At 50.7% G+C, this 17,605-nt stretch overlaps 1 protein-coding gene across 5 annotated transcripts in view; it reads right to left on the bottom strand.

Annotated features, from left to right (window-relative positions):
* CLCNKB (chloride voltage-gated channel Kb) overlaps positions 1-17,605 on the bottom strand; it is a 33,485-nt gene that overhangs the window by 3,577 nt on the left and 12,303 nt on the right. For all 5 annotated transcript variants that reach the window (XM_028741394.2, XM_028741398.2, XM_028741397.2 and 2 more), the window contains 11 exons: positions 14,555-14,694; positions 13,276-13,353; positions 11,927-12,005; positions 9,948-10,073; positions 8,181-8,265; positions 6,532-6,633; positions 5,236-5,320; positions 4,805-4,978; positions 4,532-4,601; positions 4,107-4,217; positions 1,875-2,088 (listed from right to left, as the gene is read on the bottom strand). In XM_028741394.2, coding sequence (XP_028597227.2) covers positions 1,875-2,088; positions 4,107-4,217; positions 4,532-4,601; positions 4,805-4,978; positions 5,236-5,320; positions 6,532-6,633; positions 8,181-8,265; positions 9,948-10,073; positions 11,927-12,005; positions 13,276-13,353; positions 14,555-14,694 — 1,264 coding nt within the window. The remainder of the gene's footprint in view (positions 1-1,874; positions 2,089-4,106; positions 4,218-4,531; positions 4,602-4,804; positions 4,979-5,235; positions 5,321-6,531; positions 6,634-8,180; positions 8,266-9,947; positions 10,074-11,926; positions 12,006-13,275; positions 13,354-14,554; positions 14,695-17,605) is intronic.

Below are 17,605 nucleotides of genomic sequence, written 5' to 3'. Positions count from 1 at the left end.
CAAAGTCAGAGATTCTACCGTTATCACTTCATGCCCCCTGAAGATCCACGGCAATCAAACTGTAAGGAGTTTGTCAGAATAAGGACTGCTTCCCCCACAAAAAGTTCTTTATCAAGCAAGCTACAAGGTCTCTGCTGCTCCCCCCCCCTTAAACAGGGCTTGTAGATGTGCTGACTCTCAAAAGAAAAGTAGATTATGCCATTTATTTCTCATGAAGTCCAGTTCTGCTCAGTGGAGGCCAATCCTTGCAATCATTTCTTGTTTTCTGGAGTAGACATGGACGGAACGACCATTTACTCCTAAGAGCAGGGCTTCGTTATATTTTTATGGTAAGAGGTTTGGGCTGTACATAATTTCATCTACTTTTTATAATATATTTAAAAAGATACGAAGAGAGAAGAAGGCACACTAGTAGAGTATTTTAATTGGGCTTCTATGGGGGATGAAGAGGGAACTCAACTTTCTCTTTGTGACTGAAGCAGTTGTTTCCTGTCTAGCTTTTCTATTCCGCTTTCAAATGGTGCTCAAGTGAGAATCTGGTACAGGCGTCCTCCTTCTCCCAGACCTTTGGGCAGGGGAGGGTCCCAGGAATTGCCTGGCTGAATCCCATAAATTCAAACTATTGCCTTCTTTTAAAAAGCTGTGCTTATTATTTTGAGAGGATCATGGGGTTTGCCCCTGGAAATAAAAGTTTATGTTGATGGAAAACATTTTTATGCTTTTTAACCTTGTGAAATCCCTCCCTGCATTTGAAATTGAACTGTATAATAAACCCTACCTGGCGATACCAGCAGGGATTGAACCCGTGTCATAGACTGGCTGGTGCAGAAGAACAGTGGGAGGAACCAGCTGAGGAACCCCCAAGGGTCAAAGGCTCAGAGCCTGGAGATTGGTGGTGGGGCGATGATGAGTGGTCACAGGGAAAAGACAGGGCTTAGTGAGCTGGGAGAGTCTGTGGCAGAGAGAAGTCCAGAATCAGAGGCAGAAACTGAAGCAGAAGCGTGGGACGAGGGAGGCCAAGAGGCAGAGATGAGTCTGGCTGGGGAAGAGTCACTGGTGTCTCCCTCTCCGGCTGTGGCAAGCTCCCAACTCTCCCCTAGTCTCCCAGAACCAGAAGAGGCATGAAAAGGGCAGAGGAGATCTTGGTCTCACCCAGGCGCAGTCTCCGATTGCTTGGAAGGAGCCCTGGGAGAGGAGCAGAACTAGATGGTTGAGGGGAGGTGGGGACTTTTAGTCTCGGCAACTGATTTCGTGGAGTAAGACCTACAGCATGGGTAGGCAAACTAAGGCCTGGGGCCCAGATCCGGCCCAATCACCTTCTAAATCCGGCCCGCGGACAGTCCAGGAATCAGTGTGTTTTTACATGAGTAGAATGTGTGCTTTTATTTGAAATGCATCTCTGGGTTATTTGTAGGACATAGGAATTCGTTCATTTTTCCTCTTCAAAATATAGTCCGCCCCCACCCCCAAGGTCTGAAGGACAGTAGACTGGCCCCCTGCTGAAAAAGTTCCCTGACCTACAGGGAACGAGCTGCTGTGCGCATCAGGCCTGACCCTCAGCCAAGACCATGAAGAGTTCACTCCCAACTATTGAACTTTGTGATTTACCGGCCAACTCGCTCTGCAACAACCTGGCATTTTCCGCTCGCAAAGCGGACTCTTTGCCCCTGAGCTACGGCCCTTCCCGATATGCAAAGCGGCAAAAGGCAAGAGAGACTCTGAGCATGGGCAGAGTGTCCTTTCCCTCATCAGCAAGCAGCATGTCTGAGAAGGCTCTTGGGATGCCCCTCAATGTCCCGGGAGTGGGAGGGCGCGAAGCTGTGTCCCCACCTGCTCCCTCACACCCTGTGACGTGGGAGGGGGTTTCACCTCACCCAATGTGCCTGCTCCTGATACGCGGCAGGTAGGGCAGCTTCTTGACGATTATGGTGCCGTCGTAGAAGGAGGGCTGGAACTTCTGGGCGATGGCGTTGGCGATGAGCACGGCGAGGATGACGGGCAGGATGTGGGCGATCTGCCCCGTCATCTCGAAGGCCAGCAGGGCCGTGGAGAGGGTGTGGGTGACGGAGCCGGAGAAGGCTGCAGCTCCTGGAGGGAGGAAAACAGAATCTAGAGCAAGGGTTGTCCCTGGAGGGGGGGTCCTGAGCATAGCTGTCAACTTACAGATTTGAAAATAAGGGACCGGCAGCCTCAAAAATAAGGGGCCAGCAGCCCAAATAAAGGATTTTAGTCAACCACCTGAAATACTAAGTTAAAAGGGACCAGATAATTTTGAAGAGCAGCACCGGTTTTTAGCCCTTCGTTTCCAGAGGTTGCTGCTCAAGCTGATGAAACACTGCAATTAAATAACTACAAGCAGCAACCACTTTTTGCGCAAAACAAAGTCCAAGCTAAGAAGATGCTACCCCAGGCAGAGATGCTCAGTTTGGCGGCCGCGAGGAGGATGGCGGCGGAAGGGCCCAAGGCTCCCTCCAGTCACGGCGGGGAGGGGCTCCCGGGGGCTGAGGCTGGTGAGAGGAGGCCGGAGGGGGGCGGGCCGGGCAACCAAGCAACACAGTTGGAGCCAGTGGCGTAGCGTGGGGGGGTGCAGGGGGGGCCGGCTGCACCGGGCGCAACATCTGGGGTTAGGGCAAATCCACGGGTTAGGGGGCGCAAATCCACAGGTTAGGGGGCGCAAATCCACGGGTTAGGGGGCGCAAATTACTTGCCTTGCCCCGGGTGCTGACAACCCACGCTACGCCGCTGGTTGGAGCCTCCCTCCTCCCTGGCCAGCAGAGAGGGAGGGAGAGGAGCTGCTTCCTTTGAAACCCAGGAAATTTAAGGGACATCATCCATAAGGGACAGCAGCGGGACACGGCGCTGGGATAAGGGACTTTCCCGCCAAATAAGGGACGGTTGACAGCTATGGTCCTGAGACAGACCGGCAACTCACCCTGGGCGTGGATCCCTTCTTAGCCCCCCCAATTCCTATTCCAAGTCCCAGAGCTGAGCTGGCTGGGGTCTGCATCTTGCTTGAAGAGGATAGCGTTCTGCACTAGAGCAGAGGAGCTCAGCGGTGGGGAGGACAAGTCATGAATCGAACACAGCTCTGTCCTCCAGCCCCGCCTAATAACAGAGCTGGCCCTCCTCTGTGCTGGTGTCGCACCAGGATTAACGGTTGTGGCCTCCCCCTGCAACACGCCCCCCCCCCCAGTGTGTCTGAGCTGCAAGGGACTCCAGGGGTTCCAGGTTCGGTTTCCTCCGATTAAAGGTCAGCCGAGACTGTGGCGTCTTCAAGATACAGTCATACCTCGGGTTGAAGTTGCTTCAGGTTGAGCGCTTTCAGGTTGCGCTCTGTGGCGACCCGGAAGTAGCGGAACGCATTACTTCCAGGTTTCGCCGCTCGCGCATGCGCAGACGGTCAAAACGACGTCATGCACATGCGCAGAAGTGGCGGATGGCAACCCGCAGACGCACAGTCATGGGTTGCGTTCGCTTCGGGATGCGAACAGGGCTCCTGAACGGATCCCGTTCGCATCCTGCGGTACCACTGTATACGGTTCTATTTACATACATGTACGACCAATGGAGGGAGGGTCACGGCATCAGCACCCCAAGAAATCTTGCTTCTCCACTTGTTGCCATTTTTGATCCAGCACGGAGCAGGCAAGTCCCTCAGTCTCGGGCTTCCAGCCCAGCTCTCTCACACCTCTCTGGCTCTTGTTCTTCTACCTAGCAGCAAGGTGAAGGGGGCGGCAGAGGAAAGGCCCACCTTGGAGCCCAGAGGGCCCCACCCCTCTTGCAACCTGGCCCGTTTTTGCAGGGTGCTGATGAGGACATTTCAGTGGCCAGCCTAACCCTCGCTGGGTACAGGACCCCAAGAATTGGGAGAGGGACCTAGGGCATCCTCCAGACAGACGCCCACCCCGCAGAATTGTAGTGAACGGAGGCGCTCACTGTCATCGCAACCGTGAGTCCCTGGGGTGGAGGGGAAGGGGCCGTGTGGCAAAGTTGGCAAATGTCTGCCAAGCCGTAGTTGCCTAGACCTTTGGCTGCCCTGGCTTATGGGCTTGCCCTGTAGCAAGTGCCCACCCCACCCGGCACCTTGAGCCATGTTGCAGACTCACCTGCCAGTGCGTAGCTTCCAGGAGTGATGAGGCTGGAGCCCCCCTCCGATAAAATGCCCTGGGGGAAGAGGAAGGCGGCAGTTTCCCCCACCAGGCGCCCGAGCGCAGCTCCTGCGGTGGGGAAGGAGGAGGAGGAAGAGGTAGAAAGAGACAGGTTGCATCTCCGCGACAATCCTTTCCAGACCACGTCTACACTGCACGCTCAAACTGGTTTTGAACTGGATTAACTGTCATGGAGTTCCCCTTCTCTGTTTGGTGCTTGACAGCTGAGACCAGTGAAACTGATCCTGCGTTTACCTGTGGCTCCTGCAGTGCATGGGGCTGGACAAGGTCACCTTTCCAACTCTCCAGTTCTTTGATTCTGTGACCCAGTATGGGGTCGGGTCATCTGATGCAGGGAGAGGGGAGATGGGGGGGGCACTTACCATAAACAAAGACGGGCATGAAGTACCCAGCGGGCATCGGCATGGTGGTGGCCAGGATCAGCATCCAGAACTGTGAAAAGAGCGAGGGAAAGTGAGGCCGAGGGTAATGGCCGCTTGCTTTCAGGCAGCCTGTGATGCCACGGCATGCCTGAGAACACTCCAACTCCTGAGGGTGAAAGCACCGTAACAGAAGTGGGTGGGGAGTTGCCTGGACCCTTCGTCCCTCATCAGAGGGCCCCCCCCCTCCGTGTGCTTCAGAAGCGGGCCAGGTACCTTCATGAACAGGAAGATGGCCAGCGTGCCAAAGACGGTGATGTTGGGGTCCCACCACTCGAGCCACAGGTTGTGGGTGTCGACTTGAAGGGGCCTGGCCAGCGATGCGTTTTGGGAAAGGGCGCTCCAGGTGTGGTTGTCAAGGAGGGAGGTGAGGAGTTCCTTCATGCTCAGCTACAGGGGAGGAAAGATGGGGGTCTGGAAGGGCTGGCGCAAACAGGAGCACAAACACCCACCCACCCTCCCCCTTCTTGTCTGTGAGGGGGCCAGGGGGTTCCTCTTTCTGTGCCACCAGACAGGTTGGCCTTTGGCCAGTTCACTGGCTGCTGTCAGGCCTGTGGGTGCCACCTGTGGTTATTCAGCAGGGAGAGGGTGGCACTCTGCATATGCTCCAGTGTGCTCTGTGCTGGAGAGTGATACCCAGTATTTACCCTGGAGGCCATGAACTGCCCCAGGCCCGATGGGAAGGTGATGGAGGAGAGCAGGAGGGCAACCAGCACCGAGTAAAGAGGTTTCCTGGAAAAAGGTACCAGAAACAAACAAACAGACAGACAGACAAACAAACAAACAAACAAACAAACAAACAAACAAACAACTAAGGTTATTTTTCAGGATTGAAAACGAAAGGCAGGGCTTCCCTGCACAAAGCTAACTCTGATGTCAGACCAGCAAGTCACACACAGCTCAAAGCAAAAATAGAAAAGCTCATTTGGTGGAGGAATCTGTACATTTTCCAGGTATCACAAAGCTCTTCCACCAGGCAGAAGGCGCTGAGGATTTCTGTGCCGCTTGAAAGCTTGCATACAAGGGAGAATATTTTTTTCTCAGGGTGATGGAGGAAGTAATAATAAAATGTTGGTCCATCTCTACCATGGGTAGGCAAACTAAGGCCTGGGGGCCAGATCCGGACCACTCTCCTTCTCAGTCTGGCCTGCGGATGGTCAGCGTGTTTTTACATGAGTAGAATGTGTGCTTTTATTTAAAATGCATCTCTGGGTTATTTTGGGGGCATAGGAATTCATTCATATTCCCCCCCCCAAAAAAAAATATAGTCCGGCCCCCCACAAGGTCTGAGGGACAGTGGACCAGCCCCCTGCTGGAAAAGTTTGCTGACCCCTCTACTGTCACTCACTTTTAAATACCTTGTGCACAATATGCTTTTTTCTATACCCTACTCATTCTGTTCCCAGAGCCAGAATTTTTTTTGTAATCCCTATGTCATGGAAAACCCAAGAGGACCCCAAATATGTGAAAGGAGAATGGCAGCTGCTACAATTCATTTGAGCTTTCATGGAACATTTATCGCCCATGCAACAACCGGGCGAGGCAAACTTCTGTTGTTCCCGTTTTGCAGAGTGGGAAACTGAGACCGAGAGGCAGCAGTGTGTTTGAGGCCAGTGACTCGGTCCTTGCAGGAGCCCCACATGCCCCCAGCGCATGCCCCCCAAGTTGTGAGTGAACATATCAGACAACACAGTGATTCTTCAAACAGCTCTTGTTTATTCACAGGCCAGAACTGAACTGAAGGGTTCAGCCAACCTGCTTATATAGAGTTCAACTACAAAGCAACAGTAACCACTTTCTGTAACTATCCAATCACTGAACGTCACTTTCAATTCCTTATTTGCATATGTGGACCTGAGTGAAAACTATCTACAGTATCCCCCTGCTGGCCCAGGGTGAGAACTTCAGTACATAAGACCCCCCACTCCCAAGGTATGACTTACTCCTCTGCAAGCAGCTTGGCCGTGAAGCAGTTCCTCCGGACGTAGCCCAGGAACCAGCGCTGGCAGAAGAGGTAAGCGCAGCTCACCACCCCACAGACTGCGCTGCAAAGAAAGAGGGGAGGGAGGGAGGTTAGGGTCACTTTGGCTGCTGGGCACACAATACCCCTTCGGTGTCAACCCCCCCCCCCAAGGCTGCATTGCAAGGAAGGAGATGGGTCACATCCGCCCCATACATTCAGAGCACATTTCAAGCACATGGTGCCCCCATGAAGGACCCTGGAAACCGTAGGTTTTCCCCCAGAAACCTTGACACTGTTATAAGAGTTCTAAGGTCTCAAATATAGAATGAATGTTCATAAATGTACAAGGCAAACACATGCACAAGTATATAAACCACATGTCTGTAATAGTACAGGAGAGCAATCCTGAAGTCATTTTGACTCTCTCAAATTGACCTCATATAGGGGGAAGGAAATGGGGAAAGCTTTCCAATTGTCTTTGGACTGTAGGGGCTTACACCTCCCTTTTCAAATACAGTCTGGCAAGTATCTGTTAAGCTGAGCAAACTATCAATATGTGCAAGAGATTCAGGAACTAAAGTATTTACCATCTCAAAGGAATGGCCAGGCTACCCAGAAAATGCAATCAAGTAAGGCATTTATCAGGACGCCGGTGGCGCTGTGGGTTAAACCACAGAGCCTAGGACTTGCTGATCAGAAGGTCGGCAGTTCGAATCCCCGCGACGGGGTGAGCTCCTGTTGCTCGGTCCCAGCTCCTGCCAACCTAGCAGTTCGAAAGCATGTCAAAGTGCAAGTAGATAAATAGGTACTGCTCCAGCGGGAAGGTAAATGGTGTTTCTGTGCGCTGCTCTGGTTCGCCAGAAGCTGCTTAGTCATGCTGGCCACATGACCCGGAAGCTGAAAGCGAGATGAGCGCCGCAACCCCAGAGTTGGTCACGACTGGACCTAATGGTCAGGGGGTCCCTTTGCCTTTACCTTTAAGGCATTTATCAGGTATCCTGGCAGACAGGAGAGAAGCAACACTCTCAAATATATGCTGGAGACCACTTCTGTGATATACGTATGGTTTTTGTGGGGGGGGGGATGTTTTGGGGTACAGGGTGGGCAATTTCAAAAGTCTTTATAGGGGCTTGTGCACCATTATTCTGGGTCTCTCCTACCTCCTTGCTTGCAAGGAGGGGAGGGAACTCTGTTGCAACAGAAAAATAAAGATTCCCCTTGCTTTCTATGGATCTTGCCTCCATCCATTCATCTCTGACTGACCATTGAGTTAGGGGACTCAGTCCCTTCAGGAGTTGGGCAGCAAAAGCCAAACCTCCTAGTTTTCCCTATAACAGCACACTCCACTTCCCAGAATTATTGAGGGGATGGTGGTACCTCAGGTTAAGTACTTAATTCGTTCCGGAGGTCCGTTCTTAACCTGAAACTGTTCTTAACCTGAAGCACCACTTTAACTAATGGGGCCTCCCGCTGCCGCCGGAGCACGATTTCTGTTCTCATCCTGAAGCAAAGTTCTTAACCCGAGGTACTATTTCTGGGTTAGCGGAGTCTGTAACCTGAAGCGTATGTAACCCGAGGTACCACTGTATATGGGGTGGACCTGACCCCAAAATCCCTCACCCTGCTCACCCGAGGAACATGAAGAAGAATGTCTCTGGCAGGTCAAAGGGGAAGTCAATCTTAAAGCTGGTCTTGAAAAGAGCCATGATGGTCTCTGGGGAGGGAGAAAAAGCAGTGTGTTTTAAACACAAAACAGGGGTGCCCACAAAAATAGAAGCCCCCTTCCTCATCTACCTGCGTCCCCCCCCACTTTCCTTCCACCCAAGACCCCCTTCCCCAATTTCTCACTTTCCCCTCTTCTTTCCCCGTCCGTCTCACTTAAGCCCCCCCCACCCCACTGAAGGCCAACATTTGCAGAAGGCCATTTGCTTGGGGCCAAACCCCGCTTTGCTCCTGCGCAGCCAGTCAGGGGAACCAGCAAGCCACGTTGTTTAGCGCCCATCACCTGCTCACCGTGGCTGCTGAGGTTTGTCCCCAGAGAGCCTTCCTCCATCACCAACATCCAGGTCCAGGGTTTCCCAAACTTGGGTCTCTAGTTGTTTTTGGACTACCATTCCCATCATCCCTGACCACTGGTCCTGCTAGCTAGGGATGCTGGGAGTTGTAGTCCAAAATCAGCCAGAGAGACAAGTTTGGGAAACCTAGAAACATCTTCACGCAGCATTGGTGGTGGCTGGTAGGGCGGGAGGTAGGGAGCCCAACAGTAGGTGGCGCCAGAGTCAACGACAGGGAAACTGCTCCTAGCCTTGCACCTTCCATCCTTCTTTTTCGCCTCCCTGCTAGTTCTTCTTTAAGGGCAACACTTAGCCTAAGGAGGACTAGCTGTTAAAATCTGCCCAGACGCCATTTTCAAGCGTATGGCAGCCCTAGTTTCCCTTCCCTAACACAAAACATCCATTTTGCAGCAAACCTGAGGGTTCGGCACTTCCAACAAGGTCGCCAAAATTGCTCAGTCATCTCTTTCCAGGGCAGTTGCAGTCAGTTTAGAATATTAGTATACCTGAAGGAGCGTCTCCACCCCCATCGTTCTGCCTGGACGCTGAGGTCCGGTGCCGAGGGCCTTCTGGTGGTTCCCTTATTGCAAGAAGCAAAGCTACAAGGAACCAGGCAGAGGGCCTTCTTGGTAGTGTCACCCGCCCTGTGGAACACCCTCCCTTCAGATGTCAAAGAGATAAACAACTACCTGACATTTAGAAGACATCTGAAGGCAGCCCTATTCAGGGAAGATTTTAATGTGTGACATTTTAATATATTTTTAATCTTTGTTGGAAGCCACCCAGAGTGGCTGGGGAAACCCAGCCAGATGGGCAAGGTATAAATAATAAATTATTATTATTATTATTTCCACATGTGAGGCTTAAACTGCTGTCTCCCAGCAACCCTCTCCCCATCAAATCTATTTCCGGCCCATGCTATGTTTTAGGATGTAATTAGGTGATATCACCATTGATGTCTTCTATTAATTTATGAGCAGAGGGCGATGTTTATGTTACAAATTTATTGTAATGTATGATGTTGGTCTTTTGTTTTTGTTTTGCTTTGGTTCTTGTCTGTTTTTTGTAAGTTTTGGCGGTTTTAAATTTGGAGGTTTAGTACATTATGTTGGTATGGGAAACTGTCGTGTGACGGGCCAATGGCCGTAATAAAGATCAATCCAATCCAATTTCCGGCCCATGCAAGGTAAGCACCTAAAGATTGTGCTTAGCTTGCCAGAAAAAGCAGCGAGTGGGGAGAGGTGTTTGCTCTGTGGATGAGCACGCTGGCCAGGGAGACGCCCAACACTGCAGAGCAAACTGGAAGCAAGAGTTCCCCAGCAACTCTACTCAACTTCCTCACCTTGTTCGCTGTTGAAGACGGCCAGGAGGCGAAACATGAAGGCCCCGCAGGTGGCTGAGAAGAACCCCCTCCAGTAGTCCCGGACGGCGAAATGGGAGGACACAACCTCGATGCTGAAGAGGACCCCTGAGAGGGACCAGGTGAGGAAGAGAATGGGCAGGTGAAGAAAACAGGTAAGGCAGAGGTCAGCAACCGGCAGCCAATATGCCTTGGCAAGGAGATGCATTGACGCCTTCAAAGTTGGGAGAAACCATGGACAAGAAACTCATAAAGTTTTGAAATAAAAAATTTAAGGTTATATATGTGTGTGTGTGTGTGTGTTCATAAATGCACCAATCAAGCATGTACATCGATATATAAACCACATGTCTGAAACCCCACAGAAAGTCCTGGAACCATTTTGTCCCTCCCAAATTGACCTCAAACATTTCTCTGCAAGGTCAAAGGAAAATGGAAAAGCCTCCCCATTGTCTCCTCCTTCACAAATCCTGTCCTAAGAGTATGTCTGTGTATGAATAGGGTGAGCCTGTGACCTGGCTCAGGAACGAAGTATTTGTCATTACTGGCCAGGCTCCCCAGGGTATCCAATCAAGTGACCATTAACAGGTAATATGCCAGACAGGAGATAAATAATGCACTCAGATTTCTGTTGTAGACCGCCCTTTCTGTCTATATAAGGGCGGGCACACCTTTGTTCAGGGTCCTCCTCCTTTCCTGCGTGTGAGGGGAGCACCCTGTTGCAACAGTTCAATAAAGATCAGGCTTACAAGCTGCTTTGCTTCTCAATATTCTCTGGTTGGCCTCTGTTTTTTTCCTCCGACTGATGGAGAACATACAAAGGACTCTATAAGGGCTCTTGTGTTCCCCATAAGGGAATAAGGGCAGATTTTTGTTTATTACAGTTTGCTGTTTGTCGCCTCCTGTGCTCTGCCACTGACTTCCGTGGCCGTGACTGGATCCCTCATCTGAGGCACCCAAAGGAGTCTGCACGCCTCGTCTTGCTGCTGTTGTAAACAAAAATCGCCCTTTTCCCTTACGCAGTATCCAAGAGCCCATACAGAGTCCTTACATAGGTTCCCTATTGGTAGGAGAAAATAACAGAGGCCAGCCAGAGACTATTGAGAAGGAAAGCAGCTAGTAAGCCTGATCTTTATTGATCTGTTGCAACAGGGTCCTCACTCACCACATGCAGGAGAGAGGAGGAACCCAGAAAAATGGCACGCAAGGCCTTATAAATACTTTTGAAATTGCCACCCTGTAGATCACGACCACCCCCAGAAACATCATACATACATCACAGAAGGGGTGTAACCTAAGACCACCCCTCAGATACATCATACCTACATCACAGAAAAGGCGGTCTAAAACAGAAATTTTAATGTTGTTTTTCTCCTGTCTAGCAGGTTACTTGATTGGATTGCCTGGGGAGCCTGGCCAGTCTTTTGTAATGATAAATACTTAGTTCCTGGGACATGTCACAGGCTCACACCCCATTCATATCTTAAAAGTGCCCTTAAGACAGGATTTGTGAGGAAAGAGACAATGGGGAGGTTTCCCACTTTGACCTTGCAGAGAAAACATTGGCTCAGTTTAGGAATCAAAATGGTTCCAGGTTGGTCTTCCTGTGCTGATCTATGTATGTGCTTGGTTGGTACACTTATGAACATTACCATATATCTAAGACCTCAAAATTCCTATCACACTGCCCACAGCTGTGGGGGGCTCTTACCCACTTCAAACCAGAGCGGAGAGGTGTGGTTTTTGCAGGCCCCTGGCCAAGACAGCCCCCTTCCCCCAAAGACCACCGGTTTGCCGCTTTAGACATGAGCTGCTTGACAGAGCGACGCAAAGCGTTTTCGCCAAACACCCACAAACTCCAAGCCCTGTAAACTTTGCAAGTCACTTGCCAGCGAGTTTTACTGAATCTGACCCACGGGGTAGGGCAGTGCTTTGCTGGTCTGTGTGCTTGTTTCTCTTACCGCTGATGGGAGCCCCGAAGACAGTGGCCACTCCAACAGCCGCTCCGGCCACCAGCATCTCGTTCTGTTTGCTCTTATTCTAGGAGGAAGAGAGATGCGTTTGCTAAGTGCCTCTTGCATCTGCCTGAGAGTCAGCGCGGCTGAGCATGAATTCCCCCAGGGCTCCAGAATGGGTGCTGAGTGCTGCATTTGCCTTCCAAGCCAGCAGGAGCCACTCCAGTTTGACCCCTTTCCAGCTCTGTGCTCAGATTATTAAACTGAGCAAAGATTGGGGGAGACAATCCGTTCCTTCCGGTTCCTCTCCGTTTCTCATTTCCCAACCTCTTAAATCCAGTTCTCATTTCGACATTAGTTAGTGATGTTTGAAAAATAAAATAAATGAGGTCTGCAACATTCTAGTGTGAAATGTTCCTGATAGCCACATCTTTGTGTGTGTGTGATTTTGCCTAATGTACACATTTTTTTTGCAAAGCCATTTCTCTTAATATAACAGATTTGTGTATGTTGCTTTTCCCTAATGCTTGCTCTTTATGTACACTTTGCCCTCGTTCTATGCATTTCTGTACGCCTGACTCTGCCTTGCAAAATTTGGAAAGGTTCAAATTTCAGAGGATGGCTGTAATTTAGGTTTGCTTTGTTTGAATTCCTACTCCATGATTGCAGTCATGGGATTGTTGTCTATCACATGACGGTATATGTTTTGACTCCAGAGAGTGGGAAGTGACAGGATGTTTGTGTTACTGTGTTCCGTGAAGTGGGGCTATTGCCCTTTGTTCTTTTTCTCTTTGCTGTATAATGCTAGAGAGAGAGGGAGCCATGTTGCAGTGCTCCGTGTGTGTTTATATGTAAATAAAGTCGATTAGCCAAAATGCTGAGTTGCTGAGGTCTGTCACGCAAGTTGCGAAGACTCTGCGGATCCCTAAGTGTGCCGGTGTCAGTTGGCATTGGTCGCTGTGATGTTCGGGCTGAAGAAAACTCTTGAAGCTCCCGAACGAAATATCAGGAGGGAGAGAACATGCCAGTCGGGCATGTGTCTCTACCAGGGTGCTACTCGAGTGTAGGACGAGCTCCTAACGTGCGTATTGTTCTGGACTCACCTTTAACGCAAATGGAATCAAATTTCTCCCCTGTCTCCCCTGCCTCAAAAGCACCCAATGAAAATGCAGTGGGGTGGTTATTTTGTGGGGGCAGAAATCACCTCTTCAGCCACCCTGGTTGTGAATGTAGGAAGGCGTCAAGAGGGACAATGAATCTACATTTGGCAATCTAGTGAAGGAATGCTTGGGCAGGCCCACTCCACCCCTTAGCCTCGGTGGGGGGTGAGGTGTTGCTGTCCCCTTGCTCCTTACCTCATATTCCCCAGAGACACTGGTCCGAATCTTCCCTAAGTAGGCAGCGATCATGCTGGAAAGGTGAACGAAAGGCCCCTGGGGGAAGACAAGAGGAGGGCAGATTAGTAGAGGAAGGGATTCTACAATTATATGGGGATGATTGGGCTGTGATTCCTACATTGCAGGGGATTGGTGAACCACCATCTGGTACGCAGGCTGAGACCCTACCTGCCCGCAGACTGTCTCGCCAGAGTGGTGCATGCTCTGGTTATCTCCCACTTGGACTACTGCAATGCGCTCTACATGGGGCTACCTTTGAGAGGGACCCGGAAACTACAACTAATCCAGAATGCAGCAGCTAGACTGGTGACTGGGAGTGGCCGCCGAGACCATATAACCCCGGTCTTGAAAGACCTACATTGGCTCCCAGTACGTTTCCAAGCACAATTCAAAGTGTTGGTGCTGACCTTCAAAGTCCAAAATGGCCTTGGCCCAGTATACCTGAAGGAGCGTCTCCACCCCCATCGTTCTGCCGGGACGCTGAGGTCCAGTTCTGAGGGCCTTCTGGCAGTTCCCTTACTGCGAGAAGTGAAGCTACAGGGAACCAGGCAGAGGGCCTTCTCGGTAGTGGCACTCGCCATGTGGAACACCCTCCCATCAGATGTCAAGGAAATAAACAACTAGCTGATTTTTAGAAGACATCTGAAGGCAGCCCTGTTTAGGAAAAATTTTAATGTTTGATGTTTTATCACATTATGATGATGATGATGATGATGTTGGAAGCCACCCAGAGTGGCTAGGGAAACCCAACCAGATGGGCGGGATATAAATAATAAATTATTATTATTATTATTATTATTATTATTATTATTATTATTATTATTATTGCAGTCCCTTCCTACTTTACAATTCTATGATTCTGTAGGAATCTGATGGATCTCCTGCAGAGGGTGGCATGATCCATTGACCCAAGTTTCTTGAGTGGACCAGGAGGCAGAAGTTGCAGGCCTCCAACTCGCCTCCTCTCCTAGACCCAAGCTACCTTGCTCTAAAGCTGCTGGAGGTGTGAGCCTGTTTGCAAACCAGGTGTAAACCAGGCATCTCCAGTCTTTGGCCCTCCAGACGTTTTGGACTACAATTCCCATCATCCCTGACCACTGGCCCTGTTAGCTAGGGATCATGGGAGTTGTAGGCCAAAACACCTGGAGGGCTACAGGTTGGTGTAAACGGAGAAGGAAAGCTCTGCAGCCTAGAGGCCATGGGCTGCTTCCCTTTGACCGACCAACGGGTCACTTACGACTTTCCCAAGGAAGATGGTGCTCCCGCATGCCAGGGTGCAGGTCAGGCCCACGACTTTGGCGCTAAAGTTCTCGATGGCCAGGTATTCTTCCAGGATGACCCCCGTCAGGATGATCTTGAGCTCAGGAATGCCGGAACCTGGAAGGAGCACACAGGGAGGAGGTTCCAGGTTGTTTGGGGGACCTCCTGGTGGCCTCCTGAGGAGGATCTGCCTCTTTTCTTTCTGCATTGGCCCCACCCAACAGCTTCCTCCCTGGCCCACCTCATAGGAGGCCTGTTAGGTATTCAGTGGCCTGTGCTTGCCTGAGCTTGAGTCTGGACTAAGGATTCTGAACTCCTGTCTTCTGATTCAATACACATTGTCCAGTCACAGAACATTTCAGGATTTGGGCCTCTGCCATTGGCCCTTGAACCCTGAGTCTTGATTCACAGTTTGGAAGTTTAGACTGTTACCGTATTTTTCGCCCTATAGGACGCACCGGCCCATAGGACGCACCTAGCTTTGGGGGGGGGGAATCAAGGGGGGGGGATTTATTCCCCCCCCCAAGTTTGCGCTCCGTCTCCCTCTTCTGCCTTCAGGGACAGCCTCTCTAGCCTCTCTAGCTCTGCCTCCCCACTATCCCCCGAACTTGTGGGGCTGGCGGGGGGGAGAAGTAAGCTTGCTTCCCTCCCCCCGCCAGCCTTCAGATCAGGTCAGGGAATAGCGGGGTGGCGGCGCTCCGCCTCCCCACTATCCCCGAGCTTGTGGGCTGCAGGCTGCTGCCCGCAAGCTTTGCGAGCCGGCGGGACCTCCCGCCGGGCTCGCAAGGCTTGCGGATAGCTTCCTTAAGCCTGGAGAGCGAGAGGGGTCGGTGCGCACCGACCCCTCTCGCTCTCCAGGCTTCAGGGAAAGCCTGCATTCGCGCCATAGGACGCACACACATTTCCCCTTCATTTTTGGAGGGGAAAAAGTGCGTCCTATAGGGCGAAAAATATGGTAAGTTGTGGGTGAAGATATCAGACGACACAGCGATTCTTCAAACAGCTCTTGTTTATTCAGAGGCCAGAACAGAACTGAACTGAAGAGCTCAGTCAGCCTGCTTATATAGAGCTCCAGTACAATGTTACTGTAGCAACTTTCTAAAACTATCCAATCACTGAACGTCACTTTCGATCCTTCATTTGCATAACTATCTACAGTATCCCCCCTGCTGGCCCAGGGTGAGAACTTCAGTACATAACATAGACAGCCAATCACGTTGGGAGTGGGAGTGACCTAGGCTTTCAGGAATGTATATAAGCAGTTGCTTTGCCTCTGTTTCCCAGCTATGTGGTTCAATAAAGGTTCTTGCTGTTATCACTGTGTCTTGCCTCAAGGGAACCCACCTTTAAGGCCTTTGCTGAGTTAGCCAATTAGTCCATCCAGCTACACTGACTGGCAGCAGCTCTCCAAGGTCTTGGGCCCCACTTGGAGTTGCCGGGCATTGAACCCAGGGACCTTTGGCATGCAAAGCAGAACGTTGTTCTTATAAGTGGCATTCCTTGCGAGCTGAGTGAAGACTCTTCCTTTAAGATGCAGGAACTGAGGACCCTTGGCGTATTGAGCTCAGTCTTGTCTACACTGACTGGCAGAAGCTCTCTGGGGTTTCAAGCAGGGAGCCTTTCCCAGCCCTACCCGACAATGCTGCCAGGGCAGGGCTGGATTAACCATTAAGCGAAACAAGCACGTGCTTCAGGCATTGAGGGAAAGGGGCACCGCAGGAAATTTTCCACTGCCGGATTTTTAACATTAATGGCCACAAATTGCTCAGCTGAGCGTTCATTTTCTCAGCTGAAGTATATTACAAATCCCAACAGAACAACTATACAAACAAGGCATGCTGGATGCCTACTAAGTATAGTAGCAAATGTATTACGTAAGATGTTTTGAGAATCTGATCAAAGATTTTGCAATTAGAAAAAGCAGGAGAAATTTTTTCAAATACAAATAAAGTGGAAGAATACAAAAACAAGCATGATTTTCCATCTTACTGTAGGTTTTGTTTCATTTCGGAAAATGGAATTTTATTTTACTGCTTATTATTTATATTTTGAATTAGATATGTGCAGGGGCAGTGCTTTTTTTCTAAAAAAAATAATTTAAGGGTACTCTCATTTTGACTCAAGAAAACCACCATTTTATAGGCCACCATCAGGGGTAACAATGGAACTGGCAATTCACCACGTTAGAGAAGAAACTAAAATTTTTAACATTTTTAGTTTCTTCTCCTGTTAGATTCACAAAATGTTTAGGGGTATGCTAACCCTGTGTTAGGGACGCGGGTGGCGCTGTGGGTAAAAGCCTCAGCGCCTAGGGCTTGCCGATCGAAAGGTCGGCGGTTCGAATCCCCGCGGCGGGGTGCACTCCCGTTGTTCGGTCCCAGCGCCTGCCAACCTAGCAGTTCGAAAGCACCCCCGGGTGCAAGTAGATAAATAGGGACCGCTTTCTAGCGGGAAGGTAAACGGCGTTTCCGTGTGTGGCTCTGGCTCGCCAGAGCAGCAATGTCACGCTGGCCACGTGACCCGGAAGTGTCTCCGGACAGCGCTGGCCCCCAGCCTCTTGAGTGAGATGGGCGCACAACCCCAGAGTCTGTCAAGACTGGCCCGTACGGGCAGGGGTACCTTTACCTTTACCTTTTAACCCTGTGTCCCCCCAGGGACATCAAAATCAATTAAGTGCTTAGGGCCTCTAAAGCTCTTAACCTGGCCCTGTTCCAGGGGTTGAATCTGGGGGCTTCTGCACGCAAGGCTCTACCACTTGAGCTCTGACCTTTCCTCAGAGTACAAACTAAGTGGCTTCCTGCACTCCAGTCTTCTACAAATGAACTGTGTTTACACTCTTTCCTAGCTGCATCAGGCTTCCTTTTGGAAGGAAGGTAAAGGTAAAGGGACCCCTGACCATTAGGTCCAGTCGTGACTGACTCTAGGGTTGCGGCACTCATCTCGCTTTATTGGCCGAGGGAGCCAGCGTACAGCTTCCGGGTCATGTGGCCAGCATGACTAAGCCACTTCTGGCGAACCAGAGCAGCGC

The sequence above is a fragment of the Podarcis muralis genome, chromosome 7 (genome assembly GCF_964188315.1).
Source record: "Podarcis muralis chromosome 7, rPodMur119.hap1.1, whole genome shotgun sequence".
NCBI classification, from domain to species: Eukaryota; Metazoa; Chordata; class Lepidosauria; order Squamata; family Lacertidae; genus Podarcis; species Podarcis muralis.
The sequence above is the reverse complement of the archived record's forward strand: the minus strand, read 5'-3'. Positions and strand labels throughout refer to the sequence as shown.